This window comes from Schistocerca americana, chromosome X (genome assembly GCF_021461395.2).
Source record: "Schistocerca americana isolate TAMUIC-IGC-003095 chromosome X, iqSchAmer2.1, whole genome shotgun sequence".
Lineage (NCBI taxonomy): Eukaryota > Metazoa > Arthropoda > Insecta > Orthoptera > Acrididae > Schistocerca > Schistocerca americana.
Window position 1 is genome coordinate 142,462,246 of NC_060130.1, and position 18,590 is coordinate 142,480,835.

Here is an 18,590-nt window from a genome sequence, read left to right on the forward strand (position 1 = left end):
AGAAGTGCATCATTACACAATATTCTTATTTTGCAAAGTAAAGATGTCATCCTAGGAGAGGAAGAGAAGTCTTTCCAGTTAGGTTTCTTAACAACCCATCAGGGGTATTCCAGCCAACAATGCAGTATGACATTACTTTACAGCAAAACATGTAAAGTGATAACTTCATTAAAATAATTTGGTGGAATTGCACATGTTAATTATATGGACATATATATCACAACAGACTAACAATGTTCAATCACAGGGGTCTAATTTTAACACCATATTTGACAAAGTACACAGGAAGCTCTAAAAAGGTCTTTTCCAAATAACATTTTCACAGTATACCAGGAGAGAGAGAGAGAGAGAGAGAGAGAGAGAGAGAGAGAGAGAGAGAGAGAGAGAGAGAGAGAGAGAGAATGTCCATAAAAACATTTCCACTTCCCATTTGAAGAAGGTTTATTGGATTTGTATGTAAAACAAATGCATTAATTCTTGGCATTAATTTATTGTTCCATCTTTTAGGCTGTGAGGCAATACATATACCCTTTATGAAAACATCACCAACAAAGCTTTTACTTACTGTTATTCAGTTTATAATAATACATTAAAGAATTACACATTACTGCAACAAATGCACCATGGCAACACTCAAGATAGTCTGGGACATGTCAAAATGAAAATAAACTGAACTTTTAAGATTTATCGCAGAAATAAACACAGCCATAAAACATGCCCAGTTGTTAATGTGACAAAAGACACAAAGAAGTACAAAACACACACACACACACACACACACACACACACACACACACATCAAGTAAGTCTTCAAACATGCAGTACACAGTTTCACTTCATAGTACATTACAGCTTCAGAAAAAGTCAGTCAAAAATTTTGACAAATGAAGGAATGAGAAACTTTCTGTATAATCTCAAATGTGTTTTGAACTCCACAGAACATACAAAAATACTCACACATCTCATTCAAAATATGTACACTGTACATCTACATCAATACAACAAATATTATGGATATACAAGGCCCAGTATAAGCTTGCTAATTGGAGGAACAAAGGAGTCCCATTATGTTCAGTTGCTGAACACAAAAATATTCAAATGCAGCCTGCCCAAGTTCTTACATCTCAGCTGTGCCAAAATAGTAACATTTTTAAGGGATATCATGAGAGAGCTGTTAATCTGTCACATACACACACAAGTTTCAATACAAAACCATCAATGGCATCAGACTGAATTGCCACATAGGTCAAACTAAACAGGAATGGAAAGTACAAAAGTCAAATCCACTGACAGCTTCAATCCACATATTTTTCCATACTTATAATGGAAAATAAAGAAGTCCCGTGTCAAATACAGTTATTGAAATAGCACAATTTTTTTACGTCATTAAAGAAGGTAGCTTGCTTAAGATATGACTCATGGAGATTTGAAAAAAAAAGGTATAAGTTAACTTTACACAGAATTATCCACACTCAACATATTTTTAATATATGTTTAAGACCATTATTGACTTCTACAGCTGCATTTCAAAATTTGTGAGCATTTTTATGCATCACAATGTGAAGATTTTGATTGTAAACTTCTGATTAGATGAAGTGGAAATTATGAACTGTGTTATCTAGGAGTATTATTATATACTTTTGGATTAAAGGAGAGCACTTACCGAAAAGTATAAGCATTGAGCTGTAGATAGGCACACACAAAAAAGAAAGAAAAAACTTGCAAGCTTTCAGAATAATCCTGTTTTGAGCTGTTTTACTCAAGCTCAAAAAAGGATTACTCCAAAAATTAGCAAGTTTTCTTTCTTTTTTTTGTGCCTATCAATGACTCAACACTTCATCTTTTCCATGCGTGGTCTCCTCTAATCCAAAAGTATTTACATTCTCCGAAAACTTTCCTCCCCAACATGTAGTATATCATTCCCAGAACATTATTTCATGAATTTTTATTGACCTGTGTTCTATTTTCTTTCTACAGCTGTGACATCTAAACACTAAAATATCAAGCATTTCATCGAATGACGGTGTTTCACTTTTTCTTTTGTGCCACTGAATCCGATGTTTAGACAAAACTATTTCATCTGTTCACCAATCAAGAATTTTCTAAAATATGCCAATTCTGTTTTCAAAACCCAGACTAGAAGCAATCAATGATTTCAATCAAAAAATCGTCACAAAAAAACACGTTACATCTGCATAAAAACAGACATCACCACTTGCAGGAAATCCAAAAACTCTCATGAAGGTCTGCTGCTGCTCCCCCCCTCACTCAGAATGTTTGTGCAGCTATCAAGATTAAATTTTTTATGCACACAGTAATGATGTGGTGTCACTAAATATTGCAGCAAAACCAAGCAGTGCAATTCAGACAAAATTTTTTACCTTTATACTAAAAAATTACAGCCTTCAAAAATACACTTCTGTTCAGAAATTAATTCTCCTCTTCTGCTGATCTACACTGTCAGCACTGACATATTTGAAAGGCTGACAACATATCCTTTAGGTTAACACTTTTGTTTCTGTCAGGTTTCTATAACCCATCAACTCATTTTGATACTCTGATTGCACAATGATGACATGAGGAATAAGTGAACATCATGATACACTGTTATAGGAAAGAAACTTAAAGACATTAATATGTAACAAAAAGTAAAGTTTTGTGAAATTCTAGCGCTAGTTCAGTAAGTACAAAACTGTGAAAATGATACAAAAAGTTTGACAGAGAACCTGTTTTGGTATCATTTGAGGCAGCTCTGCAGATAAATATTCAGAGCAAAATTCACAATATAAACAACAGATCAACATATTTATACGTTTCCTCAGTTCTTTCTGCTCTCTCGACATACGTATAAGTAAGTGGTAGCCAAGCTTCACAAAAATCAAATGACGGATTTAAGTGCTATTCACAAAAAATAAAAATTTTCTACTATATCTATAACACTTTACTGCAAAGAAGTCGTGCCTAAGGGCTCTACTTTCATTTCCGTAACAATTTTTATCTTCGACATTTTTCTCTAGACTAAAAACATTGCACAGAAAGCATTATGGCAATCACTGAAGTTTATGTTCAGTATTGGTTAAAAGTGTCCACAAAGCACTTTATCAAAGGGCAAGAATATTTTAATACTGTATCTACTTTACGAATCTTGTGAACAATTTGAAACAATACCATAGCTTGTATGTGATTTAGTCCTCTACACTGATATTGGCTCCTTTGTTACTTAGTAGCACAATTTGATTTAAAATATGTCAAATATTTTATTAACTTTTGTCTAAGTACAAACACATTTTCAAAAGACTAAAATCATTTCAAGCATGCACCACCTTTTTTTTTACTCTTGCTCGTTTTTGGGCCTAATGGACAAGAACTTTGTTATTTTAATTATTGAACCACAAAAAGTACCTTGATTTCATTTCCAGCATTTCAGTCTGTTATACATTAAATATTACTATTTGGTACAGAAAATGTTATATTAAATAAAATACAGCAGTTATATAATTTATTCACTACAGGCAAGTTCATCAAGTGCACAATTCTGTGCACATAAAAATGCTGTCACACCACATGGAAACAGTGGTCAACAAAACTCCTTAAAAATTATATATGTTTAGGTTTTTAGGACATCCATACCAATGGATTCCAGAAAAACACCCATTGGTGTTCTCTTCAAACATATTGCCTCCATCGTATTAACAAGTTTATTCTTCATGTTTCGAAGTCTCATAGATGCATGCACAAATGTTACTGAAAGAAATAAAAACAAAGTTAGTAACAACATCAAAGAAAACTTTGGAAAATTAAAGCCAAGAAGTTAAAAAAAATAAAAAAATAAAAGAGGAGCTGCACTGATAAAAGTAAACTGGCTTTTTCAAGTAACCTGGCTACATTATCTCCAAGCAAAACTACTTTGGATGGATACTTTTTTTTAGCGATGCAGCAACTGAATAAGTTTGATTACTGTCATACATTTATGTTGGGTGCCACACATTTTTGATCCTTTTTAGAAGGATTTGTCAGCATAAAGTTAGTTATATTGGATAATGGCATGTCAATATCAGTTCAAGAAACAAAAACATACAAGATTGGGGAGAAGCAAAACTCTATGCGTATAATAGACCAGAACAGACAAGTGCAATTTCTGTACTCCCTCTAGATAGAAACTGTACCTCCAGTAAAAGCAATACTTTTGTAAAAACACAACCAAATGAATATTTGTTGTAATCAATGACCAAAAGGAGGAGGAAAAAATATATAAATTTTCAGAAAATGGCAGGCACCTGCCCAGTAAGCAACTCTAGTAAGAGAAAGTGAAATGTAATGTGACGTTGATAAACAGAGGAAAAGAAGGGAGGGGGAAGAAAGGACAGAACATGCTTAAAAGTTAAGAATGTAAAGCTGTTATCAACCTACATGTTGGTTTGCCCTTGGATTAATAACAAAAATAACTTTATTTAAAATGTGTGCAGCTGTATTAATTTAAACTAGTCTAATACAAAAATTATGGTTATATGTACATAAAAGACATGAACTGATAAATTTCAGCAATGAAATTGGGATGTTTAATATGAAAACAACTGTGCTATACTAAAAGAGACAGACAAATCTGTTATAATCCTATACGCAGTATGCTACTTTAATAACTCATTAGCACCTAGTCCTTACTACACAAATAAAATTTCCACAAAAAGCTGAAAAATTAAGACAAGGATTGCAGATTGTCTTCTTCAGTCAGTATACTGCCATGCACACAGGACATTATGCACACAGAAATTTTTTGGCATAAATCTAGTGATTAGAAAACTAATGTATTTCATTGACATATTTACTAGAATCATAACTACAAAAAGCAGGCAGATGATTACTTATTTTCATTTAATTTTAAAATATAGGTTTGCTTAAATGGCTTCACTTGACATTTAATAAACAAATTTACCTGCAACAGGAAGCAATATACCCATCAGAAAAACTAACATGGACCCCAGCAAATAAACAGCAAAGTGAATGGCAACTAATATAAGTATCAGTCCAAAAACTGGGTAGTTCTTCTTAAATGCTCTGGTTGATGCTGAAGAGTTAATGAAATAGTAAAAAAGGCAAAATGCACCAAATGTTGACAGAAATCCCAGAAACAAATCCACTGGATGAATAACACTGAAAAAAGTAAGAAACACAATCTGTAAACTTTTTCTTTTAGGAGACCAATACAAAACTAAATTCAGTTAGAGATTAATTAATTTCCAAATTACAAGATATAAGTTGGTTAACTGTGTGTTCCATGGATCATAACTGACATGCACATCTTTCCAGCACCTTCCTGTGGGGCAGCCTTTAAACTTTGTTCTCTGTTCATTAATTACTCTGTTTTATATGATACCACTTGACTCTAATCAGATAAGTTGTGTAGTTTGGCTAGTTTTGCATCATGGCCACAGAGATCATTCACTAGCGCATGAACATTTATATCACTGACTACATTTTCATCTACAAAAATGTTGTCTATTAGTGTTCTGTTTTCATGTGTGATTTTGATGGTAAAATTAACAACAGAACATATGCCGTGAGTTGCCATGAGTGTTAAGTAATATTTCAACATTGTACCTTTTATCTGAGTCTAACACAATATTTAATAGTAAAGTCCTCAGAGCCTATCATGTAATGTCTTGTCTGCTAAGTGATATGACGACTCAGTTTTTTGCAAGAATATTGAAAGTTTCCCAACTGGGTCTTCATAGTTAACAATTTTATATGACGTTTCTGGTACCACAGCTTACACACAAATGCATTCAATTTTTTATCTAAACAAAAATTACTGTTTATCAATATATTTGAACTTTATTTTATTTTTACATGCATGACAAATTCTCCTTTCTCCATATTATCCTTCCAGAAATGGCTGCTAATTGATAGTCCTCTATGTTTAATATATGGAGATTGTTCAAGACATATCAATTTCCTTTTAAAATTCTAAATCATGTAACCAGATGAGAAAATTAGATTATTACTGAAGTGTATTTGCAAATGGGGTAGGTTTTCCTTGATTGACAGCTCAACGTCATTGATACTAGCAGGACAAATTTCTACATTATTGGTTGGTGGGGGGTTAAAAGACTAAGCAGCGAAATCAGTAGTCCCTCCATCAAAAGAGTTCATCTCATGTCAGTCAGAACTTTGATTGAATTATGAAAGACTGGACGAGTGATTAAATCAAGGTCTTTGAAGCAATACTGGTGCCAGAGCTGAGAAATAATTTAAAGATAAGTAAACGTATATGGCTCCAGCTAGACTGTAGGTCAGAGCAGATGAGAGGTCTCCCAGAGTTCATCTGCAGCAAGACAAACCCCACTCGCATATGGCCCCTGCCACCTGCCACCCCAATTAAGGGCAAAGACTGTTAAGTGTAAACAATGCCTTATAGGTGGGAAATTTGTAATAGTAGAAGTGAGTATGCTAAAATGTAATGGATATCAGTTGGACCAACAATACTAAAATAGGCCAGTGAAATAATTAGGTCAGTAGACAGGTAATGCCAAACGAGTGTTCCCCCAGGGCTCTGCATGAGACAGTGACCATTGTCTGTGCCATCTCAGTGACGATTCATCATAATGAAAGTATTAAAAGAGGGGAACAGCACAAACTATTTACCAGAGCGCTACCACTAAAACAGAAAATAGGGTGGAGCAGAAAAAGGGGGGCTAACCTCATCTAAACACAATTAAAATAGAGCAAGAGGGATGACCAAGGCAACTGGCAAAAGAGGTAGGGTCGAGGGACCCTCAGAACCAGCATGTAGTGGAAGATGCCCCAGTCCCAACCACCCCACCCCATCCAGAAAATAGATGATGCCTACGGGTTTATAGAGATTAGGCATTTTGTCTATCAGTCCCTCGTTGCTTTGGTAATTCAAATAAAGCAATGTGGAACAAGAAAAGGAGAACTGACAGCTCCGGGTTTTGCATCCTTCTCATCGTGGATGAAAATAGGTGCAACAGTAAGAAGTAGTTCAAGTGAGAGAAAACCCAGGCAGCTAAAATCTAACCAGTCACTGAAGGACACTTCACAAGAGGTAATCATTGTCATATTAAAATGGGCTGAGAAAATGAAGACTGTAAGGAATTGAGAGGCAGTTAGCTTAAACTGTTACAGAAATAAAACAGAGAGAAAAAAATTTATAATGGCCTGACAGTGCAGAGGTAGAAAGTTGCTGTAAGGCCACATGTCGCAGTGAGAGGAACCCATCTCCCCCCCACAGATCCACCCAACACTAAACATTGAAGTGCAATAAATTTTATTATAAAATCTGCTTTCCCTCAGAAAACTTATGCTGTTAGCTGTTATCCCATCATCTGCAAGTATCTGTGGTAAGGAGGTAGACAGGTTAATTGCTCACCTCAGATGAACCATCAGGCCACATACTTCATGAATATGGGCTATTGTGAGATTACTAACACAGCTGCATTAAGGGGAGTCTTCCTGAGGTGAATGGAACTCGTGGGTATGTCTGGTGCAGCTCTGACAGATTCAGCACAGTACGATGACATCTTTACAAGAGGCTTGAAGAGAAGTGTGCCACACCTCGGTGGTACCTTTAATTTCTCCAAGCTTGTTGAGGGTCACGGTAGCCTGCCATTCCATATCCCAGAGACTCAAAATTTGATATCGAACTTGCCATCTTCGGTCTGTGCCTGGTACTCCAAATTTAAGTTTGTCTCCTGTGGTTGCTTCTTTAGATAATTTGTCAATGAGTTCATTTCCGAGAATACCCACATGGCTCAATTACTGTGGTTATGGAGCTATGGATGTCAACTAATAGGTCTCTGATGTTAGTGACCAACAAGTTTCTGGGATAGCATTGAGATACGCCTAGTCAGCAGCTCAGCTGATGGAGTTGCTACAAACCAGGAAGTCCTTAGTGGCAAGATATAGCCCATGCTATGACTCAACTCTGCAGCATGTACACAAATGTACTCAGCAGAGAATACTTCTTGTGTCCCCTAGCATGTGCAAAACACACAATCCACCGTGTCATTGATTTCCTATCCCTCTATGTAGATGCGTGTCGAATTTGCGTAGTCACGGAGAGTTGAAATAAATAGGCACATGGTAATGTGGAATCAGCATTTTCCTTAGAGCTACAGGAGAGGTGCATCTGAATCATAGGATTGGGTACACACCACAGTGGGGCAGGCGGGTGCCCAGACGGAACTCTATACAGGGTGAACATTAATAAAACTGACAAACTGCCCGGATGGATTCCTGACGAAATGGAGAAAAAAGGTCCTATAAACATGTGTCCAGAAATGGACAATGTGCATGCAATTACAAAAATAATCCTGGAACACAGTATAGAGCTGCAATGCATCCACATGACAACAGGTGTCTCAAGTGGGCTACATGGGATGCAATGCATGCGTTTACACGTCGCATCATGGATTGCCGCACCCTTTCGTGCGTCCCGGCCTCTCAAAAAATAGCATCACAGGTGTTGTCAACATGCTGTTGAATGGTCTGCACATCAAGAACTGATTCAGCAAACACAACACTTTTCAAACGCACCCAGAGGTAAGAGTCCAGAGGGTTTACGTCCAGTAATCTAGCAGGCCATGCTACAGGGCCTCTGTGTCCTACCTAACGTCAGGGCAAGACGATGCTGAGGTGTCCGTGAGCTGTAATGTGGAAGAGGGATAATGTGTCATCATGCACAAACCATATGACCTGTTGTTCTGCCAATGGCTCACTTGCAAGTGGCCCAGGCAGAGTATTCTGCAGGAAGTCCCGGTACATTCCTCCGTCTGAGTGTTGTGGAATAATAGCCGGTCCGCGTATGTGGACACCAAGAATCACTGCCCACACACCGATTGATTAATTGATTGATTGAGAGGGGGTTATAGGGCCCAACAGTGACATCAGCCCGGCGATTCCTAACTTAGTCTCAGAAGAAAGAGGGTCCAATAGAAGTGGAGGGATCCAGTCAGAGGAGTCAAACGATAAAATGATGAACATTACACACGCACAATAAAAGCATAAAAGGTGAGACCAAATCTAAAACCTGGAAAAAAAGGGGGGGGTGGTCTTGGGGTCACAGACCAGGAAAACTAAACGAAGTCCCAACCACAGCCAACATGCCTCTGCTCCAAGACTAAAGTAGGACCTCATATCTGGAAATAAAAACCACTTTCATAGAGGAAAATGAGGACCAGTTCAACCATCCGTAGACTGTCTGCTAATATTAAATTTAAGCAATTGGAAAGACTATCCTTAACATGAAGTGCCGAAAGAAAGGGACATTCCACCAATATGTGAGATTTCGTCAGTTAGGCTCCACAACCACATTGTGGGGGTGTGTCGTTACATAGGAGGAAACAATGGGTGAGCAGGGTATGACCAATGTGTAAATGGCATAAAACAGTGGACTCCTTCCTAGAGGAGCGGAAGGAAGAGGGCCAAACTGCAGTAGACTCCTTGATTGTGTGGAGTTTATTACTAAGAGCAGTAGCACTCCAGATGGCATTCCACTTTTGCGCAAAGAGAGATTTGACATAGACCCACATATCTGAAGCTGGAATCGTGAAAGGAAATAGTCGGTAAGTACCTGCTTCTCTAGCCAAACGGTCAGCCAGTTCATTTCCTGGCATGCCCACATGACTTGGGACCCAGAGAAAGATGACTGAACAGATGGCACACTCAAGAGTGGAGAGAAGGTCATGGATAGCAGAGACCAAAGGGTGACAAGAGTAGCATCGGTCGACAGCCTGCAGTCTGCTCATGAAGTCTGAACAAATTAGAACACTGTGGAGGGAGACCTGAGAAACAAAATGGAGGGCCCTGTGAATTTCTAGAAGCTCTGCTGTGAAGACACTACATGATCCCAGCAATAAATGGTGTTTGAAGCCAGTAGGAAACGTAAAAGTGTATCCCACCTTATCGAGTGTCTTAGAACCATCAATGTAAAAGATGGTGGCACCCTAGAACTCTGCAAAGATGGCACATACACGACGCTGGTAAACCATAGGAGCAACAGAGACCTTAGGACCCTGGAATAGATCAGTCCTAGTATGTGGTCTAGGCACCATCCAAGGGTGGGGGGTATGGGAGGAAAGACACAAGGTGCAGTCCAGTGAGTAGAGATGGAGATCCCGACAGAGGGAAGTGAGACACATGCCAACCGGCAATCCCACCCATGGACGGGTGTTAGGAGGGAGACATCTCTCATTGGCAAAGAGCACGGTACACAGAATGGTCAGGGAATTTGCGAATGGTGAATGCAAAAGAAACAAGGAGTTGGCTCTGTCAGATGTGTAGAGGGGGATTCCCCTCTTCTGTGAGGAGACTATCAACAAGACTTGTGCGAAAGGCACCAACAGCCAGACGCACCCCACAATGATGGACATGTTCAAGGAGTTTCAAAGTTGAAGGAGCTGCTGAGCCATAAACCTGACCACCATAATCTAGTCTGGACAAGACCAGAGCATGGTAAAGATGGATGAGAGTGGAACGGTCTGCACCCCAAGATGTGTGGGCCAGGAGGCAGAATTAATCTTCCGCATACATGTAGTCTATAGGTGGCAAACGTGGGGCAGCCATGTCAGCATATTATTGAAAATAAAGCTAAAGAAATGTGACTGCGCGACAACATCGAGGAGCTGGTTGCTTGGAGTGTACTGTGGGTCAACGACAAGAGTGTTTTGGAGGAAGAAACCTGGAAGCCATGGGCAGTGGCCCATGCAGACACCTGTTGGATGGCGCTCAACAGATGCTACTGAGTGAGAGCTGCACCAGATTCAAAAATTGCCAACATACAATGCTGGGGCAACCAGAGGTCACAAGCCCATTGATGGCAATGAGGAAGAGTGTGACACTTAGCACAGAACCCTGTGGGACACCATTCTCCTGAATCTGAGGGGCGCTGAGTGAAGTGACAACTCTAACCCGGAAGAGCCTGTGAGACGACTCACGGATAAAAATCCGAAGGGGACCACAGAAGCCCCAGTCATGGAGGGCCACTAAAATGTGATGGCACCGGACGGGGATAATTATATAGTCCGGCCATTGTGATGGAAAAGCACTCTTGAGCCAAATGAGGTTGAAGACACTGAAGAGCTGTTGCCTCTGGGGAATGTCCAAGTGTTGGATCATTTGGTTGTGGATGGAATACGGGCCTGGGGCCGTGTCTCGTGAAGAACTAAGAGCCTGCACCAATTCTCCATTCAGTGAAGGGTGCAGTATAGGGCTCAACATGGTGTGGGACGAAACGGGGAGGGGGGGGGGGGGGGGGGGGACAACTCTGCGTTTCTGCCGGAGAAAGGCAGTAGGGTAGGAAGAGGACAACGATGCTGTAGCGAGGTGTTCTGTGAGAACCAAGAACCAATGGATCAGTGCACAGAGCACCTTGGAGGCTCAGACCCTGGACAGTTGACTGTCACTGGTGACCCAGAAGGCTATGGAGCTTGGACCAAACCCGTGATGAAGTGGCATGTGTGCCCAGGGAGGAAACATTGCACTCCCAGCATTCCTTTTCACTTCGCTTAATAAGGTAACAAGCCTTAGCACGGAAATTTTTTTTTTTTTTTTGGGTTTGAGGGCGCAAAACGGCTATGGTCATTAGCACCCGGTCCGTGACTTAGGAAACAGTAAAAAAACTGAAGTTGAAAACCAGCAGCAATGGGAACGAAAGTCATAAAATTGGAGAAACTAAAAGCAGAAGGAATGCTTAAAAATCCACTACAGAAAGGGGTTGGTTGTCCCCAAAAAAAGCTTCAAATGACTGACGTCATTTCACTGGCACTAATAAACTTGAGAACGCGGTCGGCTGAGTGCATGTCATCTGCTAAAATCGACGATATATCAGGCGATAGCTGTAGACGGGAGCATAACGGATTAAAATAGGGGCACTCAATTAAAAGGTGTCTTACCGTCCACACCTGAGAGCAGTGGGGACAGAGTGGACGAGGATCGCCGCTTAAAAGATGTCAATGGCTAAAAAGACAGTGCCCTATCCGGAGTCTAGTTAAAATTACCTCCTCCTGAAGACGCGGTCGGGAGGAAGAGGTCCAAGCACAAGGAAGAGCTTTCACGTCCCGCAATTTATTAAGGGGAAGTGTCGACCAATGCGCGTGCCATAAATGAACAACACGACGACATAAAACGCTCCGTAGATCGGCGAAGGGAATCGATTGAACAGCTGGCCGAAGAAGAGAGACTGCAGCCTTGGCTGCAATATCGGCCGCCTCATTTCCACAGATACCAACGTGTCCCGGGAGCCAGAGGAACGCCACCGAGACGCCCCCCAGGTGGAGCAAGCGCAGACAGTCCTGAATTCGGTGGACCAGAGGGTGCACAGGATAAAGAGCTTGGAGACTGAGGAGAGAGCTGAGAGAATCTGAGCAGATAACGTACTGTATCCGCTGATGGCGGCGGATGTAGTGGACAGCCTGGAGAACAGCGTAAAGCTCCGCAGTACAAACCGAACACTGGTCGGGAAGCCGAAAGTGATTTGGGGTGTCGCCAACAATATAGGCACTCCCTACACCTAACGATGTTTTCGAGCCGTCGGTGTAAATAAATGTGGCGTCCGTCATTTGTGCACATAGGTCAGCAAATGCCCGACGATAAACAAGTGAAGGTGTACCATCCTTGGGAAATCGACAAAGGTCACGGAGCAGGCAGATCTGGGGACGCAGCCAAGGCGGTGCTGTACCCCTAGTTGTCAAGAAGGTTTTAGGAAAGCGGAAGGAAAGAGAATGGAGCAGAAAGCAAGAGGTCGCACTTCCACTGCACGTTTCTTTGGGGAGAAACGCTGGCGGGTAATTTGAAGAGCTCGAAATCTCAGCAAAGTGCTGACCCAATGAGTTAGAAATTGCGACAGGGTCCAATAATGTATCATGCGCGACAGTGAGCCCAGAGACCGGGGAGAAACTAGGCGCGCCTGAGAACGGTCGAAGCTGACTCCAAACTTCCGAGGAGGGAGTGAAGGTGTTAAATGAGCTAATAAAGAATTTCCAGCTTGCCTTCTTGCTATCGCGGATGACACAACGGCATCGCGCTCGGAACTGCTTATAGCGGATACAGTTGGCCAAAGTAGGATGGTGGCGGAAAACGCGGAGAGCACGTCGCCGCTCACGTATTGCATTACGGCATGCCTCGTTCCACCAAGGAACTGGGGGATGCCGGGGCAATTCGGAGGTGCGTGGTATTGAATGTTCCGCAGCTTTAAGAATAACGTCGGTAATATGTGTGACCTCATCGTCAACGCTGGAAAAGTGATGGTCATCGAATGTCGCTAGAGACGAAAAAAGTGTCCAATCAGCTTGGTCAAACTTCCACAGTCACGGGCGCATGTATGGCACTTGAGGCTGCAGTCTAAGGACACATGGAAAGTGGTCAATCGAGTGTGTATCGTCAAGGGCGAACCATTCGTAGCGCCGAGCTAGCGGAACAGTACCGACCGCAAGGTCCAAATGAGATAAATTTGTCATGGAGGCAGACAAAAATGTAGGGGCCCCAGTGTTGAGGCAAACTAGATCCGCTTGGTGGAAGACGTCTAGCAATAGTGAGCCACGTGGACAAGGATGCGGAGATCCCCAAAGCGGATGGTGGGCATTGAAGTCCCCAACCAGCAAATAGGGGGGTGGAAGCTGACCAAGAAGATGAAGGAGATCAGCTCGTGCCATTGGTGTGGACGATGGAATGTATACAGTACAAAGAGAGAACGCTTATCCGGAAAGGGAAAGACGGACGGCGACAGCTTGGAAGGAAGTGTTTAAATGGATTGGGTGATAATGGAGAGCTTCATGGAGAAGAATCGTGAGTCCTCCATGTGCTGGAGTGCCTTCAACAGAGGGGAGATCATATCGGATGGACTGAAAATGAGGTGGAACAAAGCGGTCATGGGGACGCAGCTTTGTTTCCTGAAGACAGAAGATGACCGGCGAGTAGGAAGGTAAGAGGATCGACAATTCATCCCGATTGGCTCAAACACCGCGGATATTCCAGTGGATAATGGACATAGGGTGAACAGAAAATGGTGGAATGTGACCAAGGTTGCTGTCAACTCAACGACTGCTCAGAGCTTGCGACCGACAGCATGGAATGGCATTCAGCCGAAGGCAGAAGATCCTGATCCATAGGTTGGTCAGGAGCAGCTCCTGCCACCAGCGATCGGCCGCCAGCAGTGCGCCTTGGCGACACAGAAGACGGCCAAGGGCGATTTCCGCCAGGTGGTGCTGTAGATGGGACACGCCTTGGTGGAGAAGGAGAGGAACTGGGTTTCTTTGTAGCCTTCTTGGAAGTATGATGTTTAGATGAAGGAGGAACAGATGGTTGGGAAGTTGCGGTACGTAAAAACTCTTCACGGGTATGCTCTTTTTTCGAAGTCTTGGTGTCTGACTTTTAGGCTCGAGATTTAGCAGAACCCGACGAAGGGTGAGCCAGAGAGTGGGCAGGCGAAAGTGGTGAGGTTGAACGGGCGATCTTTGCGCTGGCCGATCTGACGACCGTGGCACTAAAGGTGAGGTCGCAAATCTGCATGGTCGCCTCCTTTGTTGGCCGAGGAGAAGCAAGGACAGTGCTGTATTTTCCTGTCTGAGGCACGGTGGGCTGTCGACTGGCGAATAATTTTCGAGCAGGAAAGGTCGACACCTTTTTCCTTCACTCTAATTTCCTGGATGAGCTTTTCGTCCTTAAAAACGGGGCAATCTTGAGAATCAGCAGCGTGGTCACCCATACAGTTGATGCAGCAAGGGGATGGAGGTGGACAAGCACCCTCATGGGCATCCGTGCCACACGTAACACATTTGGCCGGATTGGAACAGGACTGGTTGGTGTGATTGAACCGCTGACACCGATAGCAACGCGCAGGGTTTGGGACGTAAGGGCGAACGGAAATTCTCTCATAGCCTGCTTTGATTTTCGATGGGAGTTGAACTTTGTCAAATGTCAAGAAGACAGTGCGGGTTGGAATGATGTTCGTGTCAACCCTTTCCATAACTCTATGTACAGCCGTTACGCCCTGGTCAGACAGGTAATGCTGAATTTCTTCGTCAGACAATCCATCGAGGGAGCGTGTATAAACGACTCCACGCAAGGAATTTAAAGTACGGTGGGGTTCCACCCGGACAGGGAAGGTGTGTAGTAGTGAAGTACGAAGCAATTTTTGTGCCTGGAGGGCACTGACTGTTTCTAACAACAGGGTGCCATTCCGTAATCTGGAACAAGACTTTACAGGACCTGCCATTGCGTCGATACCTTTCTGAATAATGAAAGGGTTGACCGTGGAGAAGTCGTGACCTTCGTCAGACCGAGAAACAACAAGGAACTGTGGCAACGATGGAAGAACCGTCTGTGGCGGAGACTCAGTGAACTTACGCTTGTGAGCAGACATAGTGGAAGGTGAGGAAACCATTGCGGAAGAATCCCCCATGATTACCGGCGTCTCCGATGGCGCGCTCCTCCCTTGTGGGGGCCGTCTCTGAGGGCACTCCCGCCTTAGGTGATTGTTCACACCTCCCGACAAACGGATGGAGGGACCAATCGGCACTTTCGGAAGGTATCAGCTCGGGTAATCACCCCTCCCTGGGCCTGGCCGTTACCAGGGGATACGTACGTGTCCTACCTGTCTACCCAGGGCGGGGAATTACGCGTTACCCCGTCACCGGCTACGCATGGAAGTGCGTGGGTTGGCCTTCAGACACGCACAGGGAGGAAAAAAGAAAAAGGGAAAGGAAAGAAGAGGGGTCTCAAACACCGCAGCAGAGAAAAGGGCAAGGAGAAGAGGGAAGGAAAAGAGAAGGACAGAGGAAGGACGAAGACTTGCAAGTGGAGAAAGCAAGGAATTTGTAACAGTTTCGAGCATCTGTCTCCGGATGTAGGCACAAACCATACTCCCAGAGGGGGTGAAAGGGAAGGAAAGAGCCAGAGGTGAGGGGGAGGGGGGGGGGGCGAAGATGGGGGACGGGGAAGGATGCGGAAAGGGAGGGTATGCAGCCCGGAAAGGAAGGAGGGCCACATTAGCTCGGGGTCCCGTGCTCGCTACACACGTATCCACAAAAGAGTTGTGGACCCCCTGGGGGGTAGCACGGAAATGCTTGAAAGTGAGGATGTTGGTCTGTGATGGAAGTAGCTTAAATCACTGCAGCCTCCGTTGGCGGTCCTGGACAGTGACTGCAACATTCTTGTTCCACCAGGGTATCGATTAACGACTAGAGGGACCTGAGGATAAGGGGGCAGCTGTGCCAGCGGCATGAAGAATAGTGGCAGAGATGCCTTCCAAGCCTACATCAATGGAATTCGAGAGGGAGGCGTCAAAAGTTGTTGGCTGGTTGGTTTAAAAGAGGGGGGAAAGGGACCAAACTACAAGGTCATCAGTCCCTTGTTCCGAATAAAACAATGCGACAAGTGTGAAAACAAAACAAATGAGACTGACAACTCAAAACAGAATGAAAGGAAAAATCACAAGAACGATGAAGGGCAACAAACATGTAAATGGACAAAAGGGGACAAGAAAACCACATAAATGCAAGAAACAGGATGAAGAGATTAAAACAACAAAGCAGATTACCATGGCTGGGTGACCATGAGGATAAAAAAGGAGAAACCAGCCACTCTGCAACACATTAAAACCTCCACCCTAGAAGCACTAGGGTGGAGGACAAAGAGGGGCAAGCGATATGCATTAAAACTTAGATCAGATGATAAAACCCACCCTCACTAATAAAACGTGAAACTAAAGCAGCCGATGAGGCGTTGTCACGTAAAATCAGTGGCAACGAGTCCGGTAACCCAAGATTTCATCGCTGAGCAGTCAAGGTGGGACAGTGCACAAGAGATGGCCACCAGCTATGCAGTGAATACACTGCAGCCATCATGCAAGGAATGCTGTTCAAAATGGGCTCTGTGGACATAGGTGACACCAACATGACTATCAGCCATCAAGCCGTCTGTGTAAACCACTTCAGAGCCCCGGAACACATCAAGAATCAAGAGGAAATGACAGCGGAGAGTGGCAGGAGTAACTGAGTCCTTAGGGTCATGCAAAAGGTCCAGACAAATCTGTGGCCTACACTTGGGCTGCCGATGAGGGAGATGAACTGCCGTGGGTGGAAAAAAAGAGACGGTATTTCGGATGCTTAGGAGAACTAGGAATGTGTGCAACGTAACTGGCGAGCAGTTGTGCATGTCACCAGACTCATTGTAAAGGCTCCCATCACTAGGTGAATGCCACAGGTGTGCACAGAGTCGAGTACACGCAATGCTGAGGGCACCGCCAAAGCATAAATGAGACTCTCATAGTCAAGGCGGAATTGAACAAGGGCTTTGTAGAGCTGCAGCAGAGTAGAGTGATTTGCACTCCAGTTGGAGTTGCTCAGGCAGAGGCGGGCATTGAGGTGCTGCCAGCACCTTCTACTTCAGCTGGTGAAGGTGTGGTAGCCAAGTCAATTGGGTGTCGAAAACCAGTCCTAAGAATCGATACGTCTCCACTACAGTGAGTAGATCATCATGAATGTAAAGTACTGGTTCCGGATGAACAGTACAATGCCGACCGAAGTGCATTACACACATCTTAGCGGCTGAAAACTGGAAACCATGTGTGACAGCCTATGATTGCACCTTGTGGATGGTTCCATGTAGGCACTGCTCAGCAACAACAGTGCTGGTGGAGCAGTACGAAACGCAGAAGTCGTCTGCATACAGAGAGGGTGAGATGGGTGGCCCTACAGCTGCTGCTAGACCGTTAATGGCTACTAAAAATAGTGATACAATCAATAAGAGCCCTACGCGATCCCAATCTCCTGGATAGGGGGGGTGGGGGGGGGGGGGGGGGGGGGGAAGAACTATGGGAGGCACCAACTTGGACACAAAGTATGGAGCAACAGGAAATTCTGGATAAAAATCTGGAGCAGGCCTCAGAGACCCCACCCGTATAATGTGGCAAGGATATGATGTTGCCAGGTGGTGTCCTACACTTTGCATGGATCATAAAAGATGGCAAACAGGTGTTAGTGTCTGGAAAAGGCTGTTCGGATGGCAGACTCAAGGGACACAAGATTATCAGTAGTAGAGTGAGCCTGGTGGAAGCTGCCCTGACATGGAGCCAGTAGGCCACGTGACACCAGGACCCAACCCAAACGCCGACATACCATACGTTCCAGCAGCTTACAAAGAACATTGGTGAGGCTGATGGGCCAATAGCTATCCACATCAAGTGGGTTTTTTCAGTGTTTGAGCACTAGAACTATGGTGCTCTCCCGCCATTGCGAAGGAAAGATGCGATCACACCAGATCCGGTGGAAGATGACGAGGATATGCCACTTGTAGTCAGACGAGAGATGTTTAATCATCTGACTGTGGATCCGATACAGCCCAGGAGCTGTGTCAGGGCAATGTGCAACTGCGCTGAGGAGCTCCCACTCTGTAAATGTGGCATTATAGACGCTCACTGTGGCGTGTAGTGAACGAGAGGACTTTCCTTTCCATCCGCCATTTGAGGGTGTGAAAGGTTGGGGGGTAGTTCTTCGACACAGAGGCTCGAGCATAGTTCTCAGCAAACTGCTTGGCAATTGTGTTTGCTTCGGTACATAGCACGCCATTGATGTTAA

General features: G+C 43.7%; 1 protein-coding gene across 2 annotated transcripts in view; it reads right to left on the reverse strand.

Annotated features, from left to right (window-relative positions):
* The window catches only part of LOC124555031 (PRA1 family protein 3), a 75,707-nt gene that overhangs the window by 34,146 nt on the left and 22,971 nt on the right, over window positions 1-18,590 (reverse strand). For both annotated transcript variants that reach the window (XM_047128790.1, XM_047128792.1), the window contains exons 2-3: window positions 4,934-5,151; window positions 3,631-3,744 (exon numbers count right to left, since the gene is read on the reverse strand). In XM_047128790.1, coding sequence (XP_046984746.1) covers window positions 3,631-3,744; window positions 4,934-5,151 — 332 coding nt within the window. The remainder of the gene's footprint in view (window positions 1-3,630; window positions 3,745-4,933; window positions 5,152-18,590) is intronic.